This window comes from Diplotaxodon limnothrissa, linkage group LG18 (genome assembly GCF_057381915.1).
Source record: "Diplotaxodon limnothrissa isolate DT_005_m linkage group LG18, D_limnothrissa_male_GT1.1, whole genome shotgun sequence".
Lineage (NCBI taxonomy): Eukaryota > Metazoa > Chordata > Actinopteri > Cichliformes > Cichlidae > Diplotaxodon > Diplotaxodon limnothrissa.
In genome coordinates this window covers 11,187,351-11,208,211 of record NC_140613.1, presented here as the reverse complement: position 1 = coordinate 11,208,211, position 20,861 = coordinate 11,187,351, and the positions used below count along the sequence as shown (strand labels likewise).

The 20,861-nt window shown below is 39.3% G+C and overlaps 1 protein-coding gene across 1 annotated transcript; it reads left to right on the top strand.

Moving 5' to 3' along the window:
* The first annotated feature begins 4,971 nt into the window (after window positions 1–4,971).
* olfm3b (olfactomedin 3b) lies at window positions 4,972–14,667 on the top strand. The gene is made up of 6 exons (XM_085377268.1): window positions 4,972–5,040; window positions 7,704–7,847; window positions 9,159–9,314; window positions 10,191–10,410; window positions 11,352–11,458; window positions 13,990–14,667. Exons 1-6 carry the CDS (start codon window positions 4,972–4,974, stop codon window positions 14,665–14,667), a joined length of 1,374 nt encoding a protein of 457 aa, XP_085233394.1.
* Window positions 14,668–20,861: the final 6,194 nt, after the last annotated feature.

Genomic DNA, 20,861 nt, shown 5'->3' with positions numbered 1-20,861 from the left:
GAGATTTTACTCTTTAATCAGTCATGTGGAGAATAAAGAATCTAAAATCCACTTATTTTTTCTTAGTACACAAACTTCTGTCCCACAATATTGTTTTCAAAGTATTGTTTTTAACCATACAGAAAAGCTACAACACTTTTTAGAGGCCTGTTTTCGTTCTGCTGTGTGAATCATCAAATCTGTTTACAGAGCTTTCTGTGTACTTCTCAAATCTGAATGGCAAGTGGAAGCGCATATGGTGATGAGTCATCACCAAGTTTGTTTTCCTGACAATTTCACTTAGCTAATCATTTCACATTTTTTAAAAAACAATATAGGGTCACCTATTTTCCATTTTTAAACATATTTTCCTGTGAACTTCAAATGTCCAGTCAGAAAACTGTAGGCTGTTGCTGGGGTATGTGGGCTACTTAATCCCCCTGCCAAAGCCAGCTAGTCACAGCCAATCTGTTAGGATACCTACAGTGTAACGGTCAACATGCTGAAAACGTTCTGTCCAAACTCCAGAGCTGCTGTGGCCCTACGGTCATATTTGAAGAGGGAGAATGATGGAAGTGAATAAAGGAAAGGGATGTGTTGTCTATTCTGAGGAAGTGTTAAATTTTCCACCCACTATTCTTGTACATCCTCTCAGCCCATTTAATCCTTTCCAGGGTCATGAACAGCTGGACCTTATCACAGCATGAATTAAGCCTGAGGACAAGAAAAATTCTGCTCTGTCTGAGGACTAACACAGTGAGACACGCAGTCACATTTGAGGCAATTGACAAGTCAGAATCTCTGATTCACCTTAATTGTCTGGTTTAAAAAGAGAGTGAACAGCTCCAACAGACACAGATGCAAAAAACAAAAGAGTACACTCTGAGCCACATCAACACACTTATTATTGTTGCTGGTATATTTACTAACACAGTATACAGCAGTGATGGTAACCTTAGTGTGCTTCAGTAATTCAATACAAGTAGTTTATTCTAGTGTATAGATTTAGTTTTCCCCAACACTTTCATTTCCTAAAATACTGAATGTTTAAATCCAGAATCACTTAAAATCACTTACTTTAATTAATGAGTTTGATACTATTTCAAGAAATCATCTAAGATCATCTATACATCTGAAACTACTCTAGCTAGAAGACAGCTGTCTAAGTATTAGGTTAGTTACAGGACGAGTTGATTTCTCTCCATTAAATGATTTAATGATACTGGTGATTTTTCACATGTGGGACAATAAAATTATGATCTTATAAATACGACAATTTAGTGAAGTACTGTATTTAATTGATAAATATCACAAATAAACACTGAAGACAGCTATCAGTGACAGACAAGAGTAGCTACATATCATCCTGCTGCAACTCCTTACCAAAGATCCAACTGCTTTAGCAGAAAAACTAAGTTGTACTAAAAAAAGATACTCTGTGTAAAAGTTTAGAAGGAAAAGGGAAAAACAAAAAATAACAAGTGTGGACTTCACTGAATAAAGGGAGATAAAGCTGACTTGCTTAAAGTAGCTCACTCTGTGTAATTTTCAGCTTTTTGGAGCAGGAACACTAGAAAAGCCTGTATCGACTGGTGTCTCTTTTATAGCAAGATAATTGCTTGTTTTCTCTGTTGATATTTTCTTGAAAGGCAGAATTCCTAAAGAAAATAAATCTGCTGTGGTAATAGCATTAGCATTTTCAGTAGTCTATGGATTTCCCCCTCCTACTTCTGTATATACTCTGAGACAATTCTGAAAGTCTATTTGAAGTGAAAAAGATACCCTGGGCTCATCAAATGTCAAAAGCAATTTGAACTGAATTGAGCCACAAAGTAAGCAGCAGCCACTGTTAATGCTGGAGAGAAACTCATCAGAAATGCAGGTCAGGACTTACAAAACCCCTTTGTTCAAGTGTGCCAAGAAACTTCTGTCTATTTCTCCTGTCAGAGACACTTGAGTATTCCCTGTTCAAACAGTTTGACTAGGAAACACTCCAACAATACTGTGCTTCATTGCCCAACCCATCAACTCATTCCAACCTCCTGCTGACTGGTGATCTGAAAAGGGCCTGGAGACTCCCCTACTCCTCACATCTGCAGTTTATAGTGGCCGCTCTTACATCAGTATTTACTGGAGCACCCAGGAAAAAAAAACTGTAAAGCCAATCACCGCATCCTTTTGTGAAACCAAAAGTGTGTCTCAACACTTCTAGCATAAGATAACTTGGTACTGGCATAAATTTGCATTTGAGACCTTGTGTCTCTTTCAAACTGTCTATATTCCTTAAAAAGGAGGAAACACCAGTTGGCATGCAAAACTTGAAGTCTTCTTAGAAGGTTGAAGGTGACTCCTGCTGTCAAGGACATGCGCTTGTTGCAGACTGTGAACGGCTTCTGGGGGAAGTCTTGAGCGGCATTCAAAGAACACAGAAGATATGGCACAAGTCAAATATTATCTGAGCGAAATGTTTTTAGTATACTAGATGCAAAATAATTGCTATTATCTGTCTGGACGTTTTCAAATTGAAGGTGGGCCTCCTGATGGTGGTGAGAGTGTTGAAAGAAATGCATGAGGCAAAGATACTGCATGAGGGAGAAGCTCGTGAGTTAAAGCTACTGTGTTCTTATCGTATGTTGATCATGAATTTGTCACTCTAACGTACATAGTCAGGCTGTTACAGTTGCAACACAACTGTAACATATAGCACTTTGAACATATGAAGTCATTTAATTAGTTTAAACATATACCAAAGCAATGGGGAACTGCTTAACACATGCACGCCAAGGAAAAGGTTGCTGGTACTCTCATTGGTCCTCTGATTGTCATGAAATTGATGAACCCATATAGTTGTGTAGCAGCCACAAACTAATTTCTTTAAATGCTGAAGAACATAGTACATGGTTTAGCAAATATGGAGAAAGAACAGGCAAGATGATAAATGATAAATGAAAGCAGCCTGAAGGCCTATAAAAGAAAATATAAACATAGCCTATTTAAGTCTAACTTCAAAACAGCAAATGTCTGAAGGTTTAAAGTTTAATAAACTTGACTTGACTTGACTTGACTTATTTACGCCAATGCGCTCTTCCACTTCTCAATTTAGGGGAATCAGCTTGAGCACAGAAGCCAAAGGAAAAAACACCCCAACTGTGTGAAGTAGTCATGCCTGTGAACTCTATTTGTGTGCATAAAGAATGCCCAAAGCATTATTTAATGGATTAATTGAAAAACAATGTGTCATGTGAAGGCATGTGAGAGACAAAGAGAGAGAGAGATGTCATGATAGTACTGTGTCAAAATATAGTACTGTGTCATAACATTACATATTTGAAGTTAATAGTATACACGCACACGCACACACATACATACATATATATATATTTCAAATCTGCATATTCACTATGAATCCACTGTTTGTTAATTTTATCTTGTGCTTTTATTTTATTGTTCTTATTCTGCCATTGTTTTACTAAGTGTTTTATCCTATTGTAAAGTGTCCTTGGGTGACTTGAAAGGTGCTCATAAATAAAATTTATTATTATTATTATTATTATTATTATTATTATTATTGTATAGTACCATATCACCCTATTAGAGCACTTCGCTCTCACACTGCAGGCCTACTTGTTGTTCCTAGAGTTTTTGTTCCTAGAGTTCCTAGAGTAGAATGGGAGGCAGAGCCTTCAGTTTTCAGGCCCCTCTTCTGTGGAACCAGCTTCCAGTTTGGATTCGAGAGACAGACACTATCTCTACTTTTAAGATTAAAACTTAAAACTCTCCTTTTTGCTAAAGCATATAGTTAGGACTGGACCAGGTGACCCTGAATCCTCCCTTAGTTGTGCTGCAATAGACTAGGCTGCCGGGGGATTCCCATGATGCATGGAGGTTTTCATTTCCAGTCACCTTTCTCTCTCACTATGTGTTAATAAACCCTTCTGCATTGAATCGTACCTGTTATTAATCTCTGTCTCTCTTCCACAGCATGTCTTTATCCTGTTTTCCTTCTCTCATCCAGCAGATGGCCCCGCCCCTTCCTGAGCCTGGTTCTGCCTGAGGTTTCTTCCTGTTAAAAGGGGTTTTTTCCTTCCCACTGATGCCAAAGTACTTGCTCATAGGGGGTCATATGATTGTTGGTTTTCCTCTGTATCTATTATTGTAGGATTTAGTGTACAATATAAAGCGCCTTGAGATGACTGTTGTTGTGATTTGGTTCTATATAAATAAAATTGAATAAAATTAAATTATAGTGTATATATATATATATATATATATATATATATATATATATATATATATATATATATATAGTGCTAGTTAATGGGCGTAAATGGGCTTCCATACAACGGCCTCAAATTGATGATCAAGTTGGGTAGTAAAACAATAGCTTTATTCTATATCGATCTGACGCTTAAAGCAGCTATCAGTGCTTTTTCAGATCTTGTTTGCTCCGTGATTTTTTTTTAGTAAACAGGGTCTAGCCTTCAGTATGTTTCTCTGCTGCTCTCATAGTACCGTCTGGCGCGCCTTCTCTCTGCAGTGACAAAAACGCAGCAGCAGCAGCAGCTCTGATCTCTGCCTTCTTATTTTCTGTTAAATACTGCCAGCTGCAACTTTTGTCACCTCACAGCTGCCGGTGGTTCCTTCTCACACACGAGCTCATTAAAAGTCAAGAGAGACGTTTGGATGATGTCATATCCGTGAACAAGGATCCCTTTGACCAAACCGCAGCTCGGCTTTTCGCAGCTTGCGTGCCCACAAACTTTTTTCCTCCTTGCAGTGACGAGGTTTCTCCCCGCTGTCCATATGGCATGCGTAACGGGGAGCAGTGGATGGATGTGCCCCCCTCTTCTACGGGAAGCCGCGGTTGTTACCAGAGCGTAGTGGACGTGGTGGCCTGAGCACTCAAACAAAAACTTGCGTGATTTTTTTTTTCTTCTTCTTCTTGTGGGCGCGGAGGAGGTGGAGGAGGGAAACGTTGTAGCAGCCGACAGAATGTGGTCGCTGTCCGTGGTCCTGAATCCGCTGCTGTTTCTGCTGCTGTTCGGATATTGCCCTACGGTGGTGAGTTTCCAACACAACTGCCTCTCGTATTTCTACCAGGAACAGCACAATAAACTTGGGCATGAGCTTGTACTGTCATGTAATGCTGAGTTCAAGTGATTACAGGTGTATTTAACGTGTTTACTGAAAACACAATAACATAAAGAAATTGTCAGTTTTCTGCCATAATTGCGTGTTTGGCTGGTTCTTTGCTATTGTTAGCATACACATACATACCATACACGCTCCAGCACTGGCAGGGGATTTACATTTACACACAGACCTAATGTGTGGACAAAATACAATTTTATTTTTAAAAACAAAAGATATTCCAAGTGGTGGCAGAAGTAGAACCACCCTCATAGCACTTTGTTTATTGCTTACATTAACAATAGAGTATTGATATCGATCCTGGAATATTGCCAGGCTTATAACTCACTTTTAAGGGAGAGTTCCGTCTTTGTTGAAAAAAATGGTGCTGTGTCTAAACTCATATTTTGCTGGTGGCGTTTTTCTGTAACAATCACACTTAATCTAAATGTATTCATCAAATGGTCATGCAGTCATTTAAGGACATAGTCGGGTTTGGGAGTATTGTAACAAATTAGGAGGAGCAGCTTGCAGACCAGCAAGCCAGTTGGACAAGAACAATGGTCGATTAGGTTCATCCCACCCATGCAGAGTACAGTCCCCTTGCCAATGTCTTGATTGCAAAGCAGTGCCCTCACATAACACCTTGCCACGATTGAGAGTGGTGTACAGAAATAATGATGCTTTATAAAAAAAACAGGAAATTTTGTTGCACAGGAAATACTCAAAATTACCTTCTTATCAGTAATAATGAAAAAGAAAAGTCTAAATGCCCCAAACAAAAGTGGAAGCAGCTGTCTGAATTATTTAATGAAAGAAAAAATTCTTTGTGCAGAGTTCCTCATAAAAAAAAGCCTAATTGGAGAGTGCATCTGGCTTGGCTGAGCAACAGAATCATTTTAATATGAGGAAATGTGAGAGTGAGAAGAGTGGAAAGGATGTGCATCACTCAAGAGATAGGAGGAAGACCATTTTAACAGATTAGTCAAACTAGCTTCTTTTCAGGGGCCTTTCAAAGCAAAATAAGGAGACGAAGAGCTGAGGGTGTTTTTTTTCTGACTCTTTTATCCCATTCAGCTATGATATACAGAGAGAGAGACAGTCATGGTTAACTATGCTATTTGGAATCTCTAATAATTTTCAGGCTGTGGCAATGTATCTCACATGAACTCAAGATATTCCATTGCACTTGTTTCATGTTCCTACTGATGCTTTTCACTGTGGTTTTGTTTTTTCATGAAATGCACACTGACCATACCAGGAAGAAGAAAATATTGTGGGTTATGAGATCATATCAGGGCCAACGTAGCATCAGAACACAGGCACAATTCACAGGGTTTAATTCCTAAATCACAAACTTTACAAATAACCAGTAGCAAATGTTAAAGGGAAACATTATTAAAAAATGTTAAAGGGAAAGATTTTGCTGATGAGTGAGGATGCAAATTTTACAAACAGAAATTGTGATGGAATGTAAACTGCAAAGGGAGATAATAGACCGCCTTATCGATTATTTCTTAAACAGCATGACTTTGCATGGTAGTAACAGATTACAAACTGACAAAAAGCGGCCTCTCTGTAGGTGAAAATGATGAGTCAAAGTCTGAGCTTTCTCCTTAGTGTGACGTTTTCGCCTGCTCAGAGGGGACATGATCTTTCATGGATGATTCAAAATGCTCTTTAAACTGCTTAGGATGAAAGGCAGGGATGGGAAAAGGAATGGATGCCTGCACTTTAAAAACAGGGCACTTCACCTTTTAGCCATACACTTCAGAGTCTGGTGGAGTTCACATGTTTCACATGTTGTTCTCCATCCAGCTGTAGTTTTTGAATGTAAAAACAAAATCCAAAAACAATCGGCCGTCTGCCAAAGAGGCAGAAAAATTTCCTTTTCACAATCGAGGGTTGCCAGTATTTGGCTGCCAGTCCTGTGTTAATTTCCCATGCAGAGAATAAACAGCAAATATGGATCCCTTGTTTGTGTCTGATAACTATCAACTTTTCCTGCACTTCAGAAGAGTTTGATCAAAGTTTGGAGTAAAAGCTACTTTTTTTTTACTGTGCACACTCCAACTTTAGTTGACGGTTTTAAATTTCTGCTTCGGCTTATGATGCATAACATTATGTTCTTTGAGCCTTATATGCCAGCACCGTGGAACATATTGACTGTAATAAAGAGCAGGATGAGCTCCCACAAATCAGGTTTATCTGTGTCGTTCAGCAGGACTTTCAGTTAGAGCACTGGAAGGCCTAGTAAGGAGAAACGGAGGAATTTCAGCTCTCGGGTTATTCATCAAGGCCAGGAAACACTATTTATTGTTGAAGAGGAAATTCGCTGGAGACCATACACAGTGAGCAGAGGAATATCTTACAGCAAAAGCACTTTGTTCTTTCAAAGCAGCGACTTTTTCTAAGTCAGTGGAATTGGTTGGTGTTGCAGCTTTGGGGCAGAAGGCAGAAGAATGGATGACCTATAATAAACAAAATTACAAAACATAACAGCTGTGTGCTGCGATGTCAGAGTCATGACATCAACTGCACGTCTGTAGAAATGTGTGCTGTGTATTTATGGCTGCATGTGTCTCTCTGTGCAGACCATCAGGCCAAAGGAAGGGTGGCAGGTGTACAGCTCGGCTCAGGATGCAGATGGGCGTTGCATCTGCACAGTGGTGGCTCCTGAACAGAATCTCTGCTCCAGAGATGCCAAAGGCAGGCAGCTCCGCCAGCTCTTGGAGAAGGTGCATTCAACACAGACACACACGCTTCTGTATAAGTGACAATGCACGCACATGCTCATTCTTCACCGTATGTGTTTGCTTTAACAAAAGAGCACACTTGAATTCAAAGACATATGGCATCAATTTAAATTATTATTCATGCTTCTTTGCTGCCCTAATCCTTTGAGAGATTGCACCAGCCAGGTCCATAACCCTGTTTTCCACTTCTGCATATATAGCATGGATGACATCAGTTGAATGACTACTTGGGAAGATGAGAGCACATTCCATCCCACCTTAATAGAACTCGAGCATCCCTTTATTGTGTATCAAATCAATCAAGGATATTTTTAAGGTTTCAGATTTTAGAAGGCTTTAAGTATTTGACCAGGATTGTTATCTGTAAAAAAAAAAAGTAAAATTAAATTGTTATCACTTATTTTTTCCTTTACATCTGCTACCATAGACATTTTTTGTAAAAGTGTGGATTTGGTCTTGATTACCTGAAATGATTTTTGGAACACGACAGCCATCATTGTGAATTGAAGTGGAAATCTCGAATGTAATTCCAAATGTTATTTTTGCCCCATGCCTGTCACGATTTAAATGCATTATCTACAAGCGAAAAAATAGCACAGCCCTAGAATCACTTTCCTCAATGACTATGTCACATGAGAAAACATGGCTGTAGCCTACATTTTAATGTTGTATGCCAAAGGGTGTTATCTGTCATTCACTGGGCCCTCTGACACTAATGTACTAAGCTGCCTCAGGCCATCAGTGAGGCCATTTCAGGATTCCTCTACCAGAGCCAGACAAGTATGCAGAACACAACACACAAGCCCCGCGCCGCTTTACCGGGGTTGTGCACCAGTACTGTTGGTTCATTATAAGTTGAGTTAAAGAGAAGAAAGAAGGGAAGCTATCTCTTCCTCCTTCACATTCCCCATAAATGTAGCTTTTGTTCAACCACAAAGACACACTGTAAGGTTTCTACAAGTGTTTGCTCCTAATATGTCATTAAAATTCATCAGATTCAGTAGTTTGTCTATGACATTTGAAAAACACTTGAATTAAATCTGTCAAAATGGAACCTAAATTTAAAACTGATGAAAAACTGCTATGTGATAGTACTGTGCCTCTGAAAAAAATATCATCTGAAGCTCTACTCAGCTGAATTGTTAAAAGACAATCACTTTGGAGGTCAAAATGTTGATTTGTTCTTTGGGAAGTTAGAGCATGGCATCCTACCGAAAGGCTGAACATGGGGGACATTTTAATCTTGTGGTGGACGGAAAAATCAATGCAGCGCTGTTTCATTCTTTTCAAAAGGTGCAGAACATGTCACAGTCAATCGAGGTGCTGAACCTGCGGACGCAGAGGGACTTTCAGTATATCATGAGAATGGAGAGCCAGATCAAAGGACTGCGGTCAAAGTTCCGGCAGATCGAAGCGGATAGGAAGACGCTCGTCAACAAAAACTTTCAGGTATATTTTTGTTTGATGTTTAACTTTGTGAGAAACATCACAGGGAAGCCTGGGAAGGGACCTCTTCCAAGGATACCTGAGTTGCATCTGAATTAATCAACTTTCATTCCTGATAAGATCAATACAGGTCCACCACTGACCAGCCAAGGGCAACCCTATCATAAAAGCAAGACTAAATCTGAAGGCGGCTCCCAGGATGGATACAGAAAGATAACAAATATCTTAACGGCAGCATTATAAATAAACATTTATCCATTTATTTGGCATGTAAAACTGCTCTTTTTGGAGCCTTGATTGAGAAAAACAGTTGGAATGAGCAGAACTGTGGTGAGTTAATGTCTTCCTTGTCACCACTATAATTCAAAACTTTGCACCCACCTGTTGTTAATACATACCAGGATACATACCATACTAGGATTTTGTTTCCATAAAGATAAAGATTCTGGAGAAACTGATTGTAAAGAGTACTAAATCTGTCTTCACAGTGACAGGATTTCCATTAAATTATTAGTAGTAGCAATATCCATTAGTGGAATTTGTTTGGTTCCGGCTAGAGCGTGTCCCTGCTTCTATATTTGTTTAAGTTCCCTCACAACAGAAAGTTTGATATGGGCAAACATTCTTGTAAATATTAGATTTGTATTCCTCATTGTTGTGATTTTTTTTAATTATTATTATGCTGTTTTTCCTGGACTCAACAATAAGAAGTGAATCTGCATTTTGTGTAAAACAAAACAGTAAGTATTGATACAAAACAATAAGAAAAAAACAATAAGAAGATGGTATTGCTGTACTTATGTGCTGAAAAACTGAGAGATTTGTTGAGACTAGTATTTCTAAAGTCCAAATACCTGTTCTGTTACTTATCTGTTGCAGGAGCTAAAGGGAAAGATGGAATCCTTGCAGCCGCTGATTCCAGTCCTGGAGCAGTACAAGACAGATGCCAAGCTCATCTCACAGTTCAAAGAGGAGATCAGAAACCTGTCTGGTGTGTTGATGGGCATTCAGGAGGAGATGGGGGCCTATGACTATGAGGAGTTGCAACAAAGGGTCCTAAACCTGGAAAATAGGCTTCGGAACTGTATGAGTAAACTCAGTAAGTCCAGCGATGGGGATAAAAAAAAGGCATTCGTGCGCAGTGAGATCGGGTTATACAGTGGCAAAGGGATCATGGGCACATTTCTTGCAGCTACTAGGAGGCTGGCATTTTAGATCCAAAGCAGTGGACAGACAAGAACTGCTACTGGGGGCTAACAAACCCCAAAGTGAAAGAACATTCTCCCAAGCTAAAGATGAATGTGAAGCTTTGTACTCTGATTTTAAGTGAAAAAATTCAACTCAGGCTCACTTAAAGTGATGATTGATCATTTTAACTTATAAATTCCTTCTTGTGTCTTGTTTGCCATTCGCACTTATAGAAAATTTGTGGTTACATTGCTCCACCCATTGAGGTTTGATTCATCTAATAAGATCAGTTCTGCCCCCAGAGCAGCTTTGCCTTTGATAAAGGTTTGAATAACTAAAGCTCCAATTTGCCAACTGCCAGGTTATCAACAGTGATGGCTCCTGTCAAAGTGTCAACATAAATAGCTAACAGGGGAATGCTAATAGGACGTGGCTGGAAATCTGTTGGAGCCGGAGATGATTGCTTAAGCATTCATTGTGCGTGAGCTTTGATTGATTGGGTAAAATAGCACTTCAATACTTAACAGGAAACTTCAAAGCTTGTGTGCAAGTGATAGCCTACTGTCATTTGGCACCATTAAAGCCTGGCAAGATCATTTAAGTGTAATCCAAGTACTCTGAGCATTAAAACATATGGGTAAGTGTTCTCCCAGCTTAGACACATTATAAGTTGTTGTTCTGTGGCACATTTCTTCTTATTCAGTCTACTTTATATCTTTAATAGCTGACAAAAGTACAGCTGTGTCCAGATGCTGCACACAAGCTGTCCAGAACCCACTTAGCAGTCCAGCACTTGGAGATAAATTCCAGTCATATAACATATGTGACCACAGCTGTATGGTGTGTTTTCAGCATGTGGCAAGCTTATGAAGATTACTGGACCACTGACGGTGAAAACTTCGGGCACCAGATTCGGAGCTTGGATGACCGACCCGCAGGCGTCTCCCAAAAACAACAGGGTGAGTTTATATGCATCTCTTTGGGTTGTAAGTCTTTGAAACAACACTGAGCAGTTTAATAATTTATATGTGGCGGCTTCCCTCCTTTTGTTCAAAGGGGAGAGATGTTGAAATACAGCATCGCACCTACTAAAAGCTTTCTGCACACTTGACTGCTGAGTTCAGACATTAAACTTAATGTTGCTTGTGCTCCTGCTTGATATACAGTAGCTGAAGCTGTTTATATGGTTGCTTTTCATCCAGCAGAAGTGGAAAATGTTGCACTTTGTTCACTACTGCTGTTCAAGACTGCAGAGACTGTCATGACTAGACACATTAATTGCTAATCTTACACATTAAAAGACAGAAATATTCAAAACAAAAGTACACAAAAAACTACATGTCAGTGTTTTACCCCTGACACTAAAAGATTAGAGTTACTGAGAAAAGGGGAGGACAGACTTTTGGAATTCCCATACTTAACAATCAGTGTTTGTCTCAAAATGCATTTTGTGTGTCCTTGTCAAATGTGTTGAAGTGTAAAAACTTAGCAAAGTCAGTTTTGAACATACGAAAAACTGCAGAGGTGGACAGTTTCCCGTAGTGTAAATGCATGCAAAATAAAATAAAATGTCATTTCATTCATCCATAACATCGCAAACCAGCTTTTTAGTATCACTAAAAAAAAGTGAAGCAAAAAAATTTCTTTTAGAAGTATACTTTTCATACTGAAAAAAGATTAAAAAGTGAAAGTGCTGCAAGGCTCTTACAAATATCCTAAACAGGTGTAGGGCGATATGGCTCAAAAAAATAAAGAAAATTTGTATGTAAGTAAAAATATTTTTAAGAAGTCAGCAAGGACAAGCTATATATATCGACTCAAAAGTCTTCATCATTTTTCTAGCTAGCTGCCTTCTTCTTTGCCTTTTTCTGATGCTTGTCATGCATTTTCCTATTTAGCATATCTATTAAGACAACAGCATGAAGCACTTTGAACTGCTACAGATACAGACTGGCCTATTCAACAAAGCACTGCTCATGTCAAGTCAAGTCAAGTCAAGTCAACTTTATTTGTCAATTCTGCCACATGTACAGGACATACACAGAATAGAAATTGCGTTACTCTCAAACCCTAGTGATTAGAAAAATGCAAATAAAATAAAATAAAATAATTAAAAAGTAAAAATTTAAATAAATACAATACAATTTTACGTATAACAAAAAAAAAAGCTATGCAATATACAATATACAATATTCAAGTAAGAAGGCATAGTGGTGCAAAATAGGCAAATAGTGCAAATGGAGATTTAGTAGTGTACGGTAAGAGATAGTGTAACAGCAAAGTCTTATGAGGTAATGGCAGTCCAATGCTCCACAAAGTGACTGGAGCAGGCCAGTGAGTGCGTCAGAGAGTGAGTGTGTGTGACAGAGTTCAGTGAGACCCTGGTGGAGAAGAGGGGAGAGGGGGGCAGAATCGGGAGGGAGTTTAGCTTCCTGACAGCCTGATGGATGAAGCTGTCCTTCAGTCTGCTGGTCCTGGCCTGGAGACTCCGCAGTCTCCTCCCTGACGGCAGCAGCTTGAAGAAGCTTTGCATTGGGTGCGTGGGATCAGCCGCTATGCAAAGGGCTTTTTTAGTGAGACGGGTGCTGTAAATGTCCTGGAGGGAGGGGAGAGAGACACCAATGATCCTCTCTGCAGCTCTCACTATGCGTTGGAGGGTTCTATGGCAGGACGCATTGCAGGCTCCAAACCACACAGTGATGCAGCTCGACAGGATGCTCTCGATGGTGCCTCTGTAGAAAGTGTACATGATGGGGGCTGGAGCTCCTGCTCTTCTTAGTTTGCGGAGAAAGAAGAGACGCTGCTGTGATTTCTTGGCCAGTGCTGTGGTGTTGTACGTCCAGGAGAGATCCTCTGTGATGTGCACACCCAAGAACTTGGTGCTGCTCACTCTCTCCACAGACGCTCCGTCAATGGTCAGAGGAGCATGTTGGGTGTGCATTCTCCTGAAGTCCACAACAATCTCCTTCGTCTTCTCCACATTCAGAGAGAGATTGTTGTCAGCACACCACGTGGCCAGGCGTCTCACCTCACTTCTGTAGTCGGTCTCATCCCTGTTGCTAATGAGACCCACCACTGTTGTGTCGTCCGCAAACTTGATGAAGAGGTTGGAGCTGTGTGATGGAGTGCAGTCATGGGTCAGCAGAGTGAAGAGGAGGGGGCTCAGCACACATCCCTGCGGGGCCCCCGTGTTTAAAATGATGGTGCTGGATGTATTACTGCCGACCCGTACTGTGACTAGATTACAAAATTTTCATTGGGTGCTTGCAGTCACACTTCCTTGGTTCTGGTTTGACCTTATTAGTGTATCATCGACCATCTGGCTAATAAAAAATTACTGGCCATGGCTGCTTTCTATCTTTCCTTTCATAGAGTTCATGTGTTCTGTGATTTCTTTATTTTGCTAAAAAATTTATTTCTATCACAATTTTAAATACAAACCACTGACCAATTACAATTCATTATCATCTCTATGTTTTTTTCCCCCCAGGTGTGGTACATGGACAGCTACACCAACAACAAGATAGTAAAAGAGTTTAAGTCCATCACTGATTTTGTCGCAGGAGTTGAATCCAGAACCTACAATCTGCCTTTCAAATGGGCTGGAACAAACCACGTAGTATACAACGGCTCTTTGTACTACAACAAAATGCAGAGCAACATCATCGTGAGGTACAGCTTTGAGACAGGTCGCGTGGTCACGCAGAGGGCTTTGGAGTCGGCAGGCTTCCACAATGTGTACCCCTACACCTGGGGAGGCTTCTCAGACATCGACCTGATGGCAGACGAGCTGGGACTGTGGGCCGTGTATGCAACCAACCAAAATGCTGGCAACATTGTTATCAGCCAGCTGAATCCAGACACGCTCCAGATCATCAACACATGGAACACAGAATATTCAAAGAGGAATGCCGGAGAGTCTTTTATGATCTGCGGGACTCTATACATTACTAATTCCCACCTGACCGGAGCCAAGGTGTACTATGCCTACTCCACTAAAACCTCCACTTATGAGTATACAGACATACCCTTTCATAACCAGTATTTCCACATGTCTATGTTGGACTACAATGCCAGGGACCGTGCTCTCTACGGCTGGAACAATGGCCACCAGGTCCTGTTTAACGTTACACTTTTCCACATCATTAAAACTGAGGATGACTCTTAGAGGCGGGGAGCGTACTGTACGCATAAAAGATTAAAATATGGAAATTTAAAGGTTGTGCCTGAATGTCAAAATAAATGTTATTTATTTATTAAATTATTAAATTCTCCTAATAAGCTTTGCCTTTTTTCTTGCATTTATTTACTGACATGAAGCTGTTTACCTGTTTTTTCAGAGTTAATTGAGTAAGATATTGTCTAATTGAAAATGTCACACTGCCTATAAAATAAATGACAGCACAAAATGAACCAATTCAGTGCATTATGAAGCATCCTGAAAACATTTTGGATTTAATAATGGCACTTGAAACTCTGAAACACTTAACAATGAACTTAAAGTAATTTCTCATGCCCTTTTCACTCTGAAATGAAAGCTTTTCCAAAATGAAGTCTTCATATTTATAATGGTTTTGTCCGTTCAGTATTACATTTATTCAGGCCCTCTAATTTATTCATTTTTGAGTTCTGTGTTCGTTAATTGTTCGTTTTGTTTCCATTCTTTCTTTGCCATTTATTCATCATGATCTGCTAATTTATTCCTGCTTTTCACTGCCTGCATTTCGCTTTCAGTTGGTCTTTGTACTTTTACTTTAAAACTTTTGCACTTGACCTCGTTCAAGACAACGAGAAATGTGGTGAACCATAATGCACCTGTACAGTTAATGTTGGCTTTTTTTTTTGCTAATACTGGCTTTTTTGTGTCTATGAAAATCCTCAGACATTCAGGTCTTATGACATCTACATCGTACTAAGTCAAAGTACTTAACGCAACCCAAAGTCTAGTTGCCTTTAACTTAGTACTCTGAGACAGCAGCTTTTTTGTAACTTCAGCAACAGTTTGTATGCCTTATTCAGTGCAGTATATTCTGTGAGCCCGATGGTAACAGCTCTCATGCATGAATGCTTGTTGTCGTAAAAGCATTCTTACTGTAACTGTTTGTGTATTTTGCATTTGCAAAACGCTCCATTCTCCTCTCTGACTATGTTAATGGTAAATAGTAAATGGCCTGTATTTGTACAGCGCTTTACTAGTCCCTGGTAAAGAACCATTTATACAGAAGTAGAAAACTTTAACAAGGATTCATGTGTGTAAATAAGAAGTTATACATAACCCAAATAAAGTATTGTTTTCATTAAGTCATAGTTCTGTGCATTTCCTTTTCTGCTGTAAGGGTTTGATTGTTTCTTCTTTATTCCCTGCACCACTGTACTCATTTAAAATCACTGTATTCTTGATAAGAGCTTTGTAACTTTACTGTTACTTGAATACTTCATAAGCAACAGGGCAACATGTTTGAGCTGTAAATATCACTTTGTACTTGGTGACAACAGCTTGCAAAAGCTTCACGGTCTGAATTGTATCCGGACTTTAGTGGTTCTATAAACTGAAAAACTCCCATTTTTCATGAGTGACATCCATGTGTTGTATACTATGTTATGTTAGACCTTTGTGCAATACTATATGTCTGATCACTTTAGCTGTCAACAAAATCATAGTATGGTATGTCTGTGTCTATAAAGAATATAGTTTAATGTTCACAGTGGACTTTCTTGGGAGTTATTAAAGAAGAAATAAAACTAAATAAATACAAATATCTGTGGCTTTTCAGAGCTATTTTCATCTTCAAAAAGATATTGAGATTTATTTATTTATTTATTTATTTTAATGAGCATTTGCTGTGTTTTTTTAACTAAGAAGATTCAAACAAGGAAAGTACAGACAGCTGACAAGCAGAGAATATGCATAACACTTGATTTTTGCTCCTCCCCATTTGCTTTCAGCAACAGTCATGCGGGTCATCAGAGAACTGGCTGCACCTGAGAGGGGTGAGAGGCTAAGTGTACAAAGCCTGCTTTTTCAGCTCCTCTGTCAGTTAGCCGCAGCTTCCCCTTGCTTGTGGTTTGTTTTTTGTTTTGTTTTTGCATCCTGTTGAAGATTCAGATAAGAGAAAAAACACAGTAAAGGTTTGTGGATGTAAGAAGAGGATGGTAGGGATAGGATGAGATGTAGGAAAATGATCTGCTGTGAGGCCTCCTAGGGGGAGAAAAAGAAGAAAAAGCAGAAGAATGCTTACCATCTTATATAACATGCATTACTGCTAGCCAACACTTTCACACCTCACTACATGTTTGTGTTAAATATACAGACAGGCAATCAAACTTTAAGTGTGAATGCTTCTTGTGGTTTTTTGTTTTTAGGGTGAACTAGTCTTAAGTGGATAAGTGTGCTGATTATGATAGAACCTGTTGTTTTCTCCCTAAAATGCTGAATTTTTTTTTTACTGACATACCTTGCCAAACAGTGGGGCAGTATAGTGGTTAACACTGTTGCCTCAAAGCAAGACTTGAGTTTGCATGTTCTCCCTGTGTCTTCAACAACCCAAAAGACATGCAGTTAATCAGGTTAGGTTAACTGGTGTTTTTAAAGTACCCATAGGATGTGTACATGCACACAAATGGTTGTCTGTATCTCTGTGTTAATGCCTCTCACTCTATGGTAGTTGGGATAGGTTCCAGCCCCCCTGTGACCTTAAACTGGCTAAATGGAAGATAATGGATGGATGGATGGATGGATGGATGGATGGATGGATGGATGGATGGACATTGTGAGATTGCTTTGGTATTAATGCCTCATGCAGTTCATGATGTATATATGAAAAAGATAAAAGGACGCATAATTAGCGCAAACAAGTTATATGCAGTGACTTTTACAGAAAGCCAAGCAGAGATGCTGTGCGCCCCCTTTGTACTGCTTATCTTGTATTCTTTTATATGAGTCTCGTGCCTCTTGCTACATTCCTCCTGGACATCTTCACTTGCAGTCCTTCCTGGCTAAATTCTGAAACCTATTCCATAGTTATCAAAATGCTTACCCCAAAAAACTGCATTATTGGTAAATTAAATTATTAAAAGTAAAAGTACTTAATCTGCAGAAAAATACTTCCCATCAGTACTATATGGATTGATATTACTACTGCAGATCGACCACTCATGCTTGTACTTATAACTTTATACTCAATGTTCAATCCCCAGTGACGCATTGTCTTCTATAAAATCATGTTTGTAGTCCAGCTGTCCTGTGTGGACCATGTTGCTCTAAAAGGCTGTTAATCATATCAGAAAAACAGGGACACACATCGATTTAAAAATAAATAAATAAATATATAACCAACCACCCAAAAAAATCACAGCTGAATTAAAATGCCTGAGTGTAATGTGACATTAACAGTAAATATAAACAATGAAATAAAAATAAAAAAAATCATTAAAAATTTATGTTAAAAAGTGCATTCAGTCAACCAAGAGATTTCTCAGTAATGTTAAACTAAAAGTGTTGGTGCAGCCTTCAGCTGTTCAATTTGCCTGTTTTTTTTTTAAACCAGGCATGAAAGGCATTAACGACTGCAAAGTGAACAAAGTCAACCAGGGTCGAGCCTGCTTCCAGGGTCACCTGAGAGCACACGATGGTAATAATTTAAATGATGGATGCAAACAGGTGAGAAGCTTCATGACTCTGTTGTATGAGATTAAAATAAAGAGAGACTTTACTTACTATATGGATTAAGAACATGAAATATAACTCTGGAAGACCATGTAGGCTGATTTTATTACCATAAGTCAGAGGCAGGCAAGCTGTTTCCTCCTGATTCCGGTTGTTTTGCTAAGCTAAGCTAGCAGCTGCTTGTTGTACCTTCGTATTTGGCAAAGTGAGAGTGGTATTGATCTTCTTTCATTTCTCATGTATTTTTTCCACGCTTTTGTTTTTACTTGTCACCTCAAATGAAATTAAATTGAACATTTATGTGGGACGTTAGTGACTTAATACCTCCAGTTCAAAGCAAACAACACAAAAACACTAAAAAGGGCACGAATACAGTGTGAACACTGAGGATTATCCTCTTCCTTTATTGTGAATGTGTTGCTAGGTAACAGCTTCCTGTCAGTGATTGATTTCAACACACAGTTTACAGGAAATGAACCCCAACCAGACCAATTTATGAGACATAATGTGAAGTAGTCTGTAGATATGAATTAACAAACAGTCCAATTTATTTATATATATATATATATATATATATATATATATATATATATATATATATATATATATATATATATATATATATACTGAAAGCCATTACCATCAGCCGATGAGAAATGTAACTTCTGTGGTCCAACCAATCCTATTTGATGAGATTCCAGTAGGAGCCTGTGTTTACAATTATGACAGTGTAGACATTAACATCTGCTGATCAACAGTGTGAATTACTTTAGCTGTCAGCTCAGCTTTGCCAACACAAAGGATCTGAAACAAATCACATGTTTATCTCTATAGGAAGTGTGAAATATCCTTTAAGCAGAAATAAAAACTGTTTGTGTGATTGAGAAAATCATAGCATATGGTGTAGCAAATCATTCTGACAGCTGTGGGCAAATAGTTAGAGAGGAAATCATTGCTGTGTCACCTTATCACTGTCTGAAAATGCAACTGTTCAGTGCTGTAGTTATAGGCGTGGAATCAGCAGAGACAATAATAAAAAGCATGGAAAGAGATTTTTCCATTTTAAGATGGATATGGCATATTTTAGAAAAACAGAAAAATACAACACAAACAAAGAATGTGTGTTTTCCGATAGTTTTTTTTTTCAGTTCCCATCCTCGTTTCCCACCTAAATGAGTGAAGAAGCTGCTTCTATAAAACATCAGTTTTCATTGCATCGGGTGTTCCCACTTACATTCAAGGTGTGTTTGAGGGCAACGGAAAACCGTTTGAGTTCAAGATTGAGCTGCAGATTAATGTGTCTAAAACAAGTCAGCTGTGATGATTGAAGCCATTAAAGTTAACAGCTATTGGTGGCAGAGAACACTTAGATTTCACATTTAAAGTAGAGCTATAACAAGACAAGATTTTGCCTCCGTTAAAGGCCTCTTTTTGTATATAACACCTTATAATTACGTTTTTTCCAGATGGGTAACTTTGAAAATTGTGCTTTGTTGCTGTGACGCTTTACAAATTACATTGCAATTTTCAGGTTGCAAAAGATACAACTCTCTACTTTAGTGTGATGCATTTTTATCATTAACACTTATTAAAATATTTTTAAAACATCAACAAAAATCATGGCAGCACAAGAACAAGCTCTGAGTACAAGATCCATAGAGGCTGGGGTCTATCACACCAGGCAAGACCCCAGGTGCAGGCTGTGTAAAGATGCCCCTGAGACAATCCAGCACATAACAGCAGGGTACAAGATGCTAGCAGGCAGGGCATACATGGAACGCCATAACCAAGTGGCCAGCATAGTGTACAGGAACATCTGTGCCGAGTATAACCTGGAAGTCCCGAGGTCAAAATGGGAGATGCCCCCAAGGGTGGTGGAGAATGACCGAGCTAAGATCCTGTGGGACTTCCAGATACAGACGGACAAAATGGTGGTGGCTAACCAACCGGACATAGTGGTGGTAGACAAACATGAGAAGACGGCCGTAGTGATCGATGTAGCGGTTCCAAATGACAGCAACATCAGGAAGAAGGAACACGAGAAGCTGGAGAAATACCAAGGGCTCAGAGAAGAGCTCGAGAGGATGTGGAGGGTGAAGGTAACGGTGGTCCCCAGTGGTAATCGGAGCACTAGGTGCGGTGACTCCCAAACTAGGCGAGTGGCTCCAGCAGATCCCGGGAACAACATCGGAGATCTCTGTCCAGAAGAGCGCAGTCCTGGGAACAGCTAAGATACTGCGCAGGACCCTCAAGCTCCCAGGCCTCTGGTAGAGGACCCGAGCTTGAAGGATAAACCGCCCGCAGGGGCGTGCTGGGTGTTGTGTGTGTTGTTTTTATTTTTTTATGAATACCTCTGATGGAAGTAATTCCTACATTTGTTGACTTCTTTTCTATATACACATATTGCTGTGCCATATGACCTCAGAATGAAACAGCAGTTGCCATTCCACATACTCACAGCTCAGTTGTCTCCAGTTATAGAGTACTTTAGCTGTCACCTTAAGACACTATCAAAAGAACCTGTGAGCTGAATACACTTTCAGATGCAAGTTAATAAACTGCAAGATGCAAACCACACATGCTACTGTGTGGTTTGCACCATACATCCCTACTTTTGTAGGGATGTATGGTGCACTATAGAATATCTCAAAAGGTGTAAACAGAGCACATTACAGCCAAGTTGATATTTTTTCTTG

Excerpts from the sequence above, each read along its gene's own strand:
- olfm3b (XM_085377268.1), top strand. The coding sequence starts at position 4,972 with ATGTGGTCGCTGTCCGTGGTCCTGAATCCGCTGCTGTTTCTGCTGCTG. Across the intron at positions 7,848-9,158 it reads TCCGCCAGCTCTTGGAGAAG|GTGCAGAACATGTCACAGTC; the intron begins GTGCATTCAACA and ends TCTTTTCAAAAG. Across the intron at positions 9,315-10,190 it reads TCGTCAACAAAAACTTTCAG|GAGCTAAAGGGAAAGATGGA; the intron begins GTATATTTTTGT and ends TATCTGTTGCAG.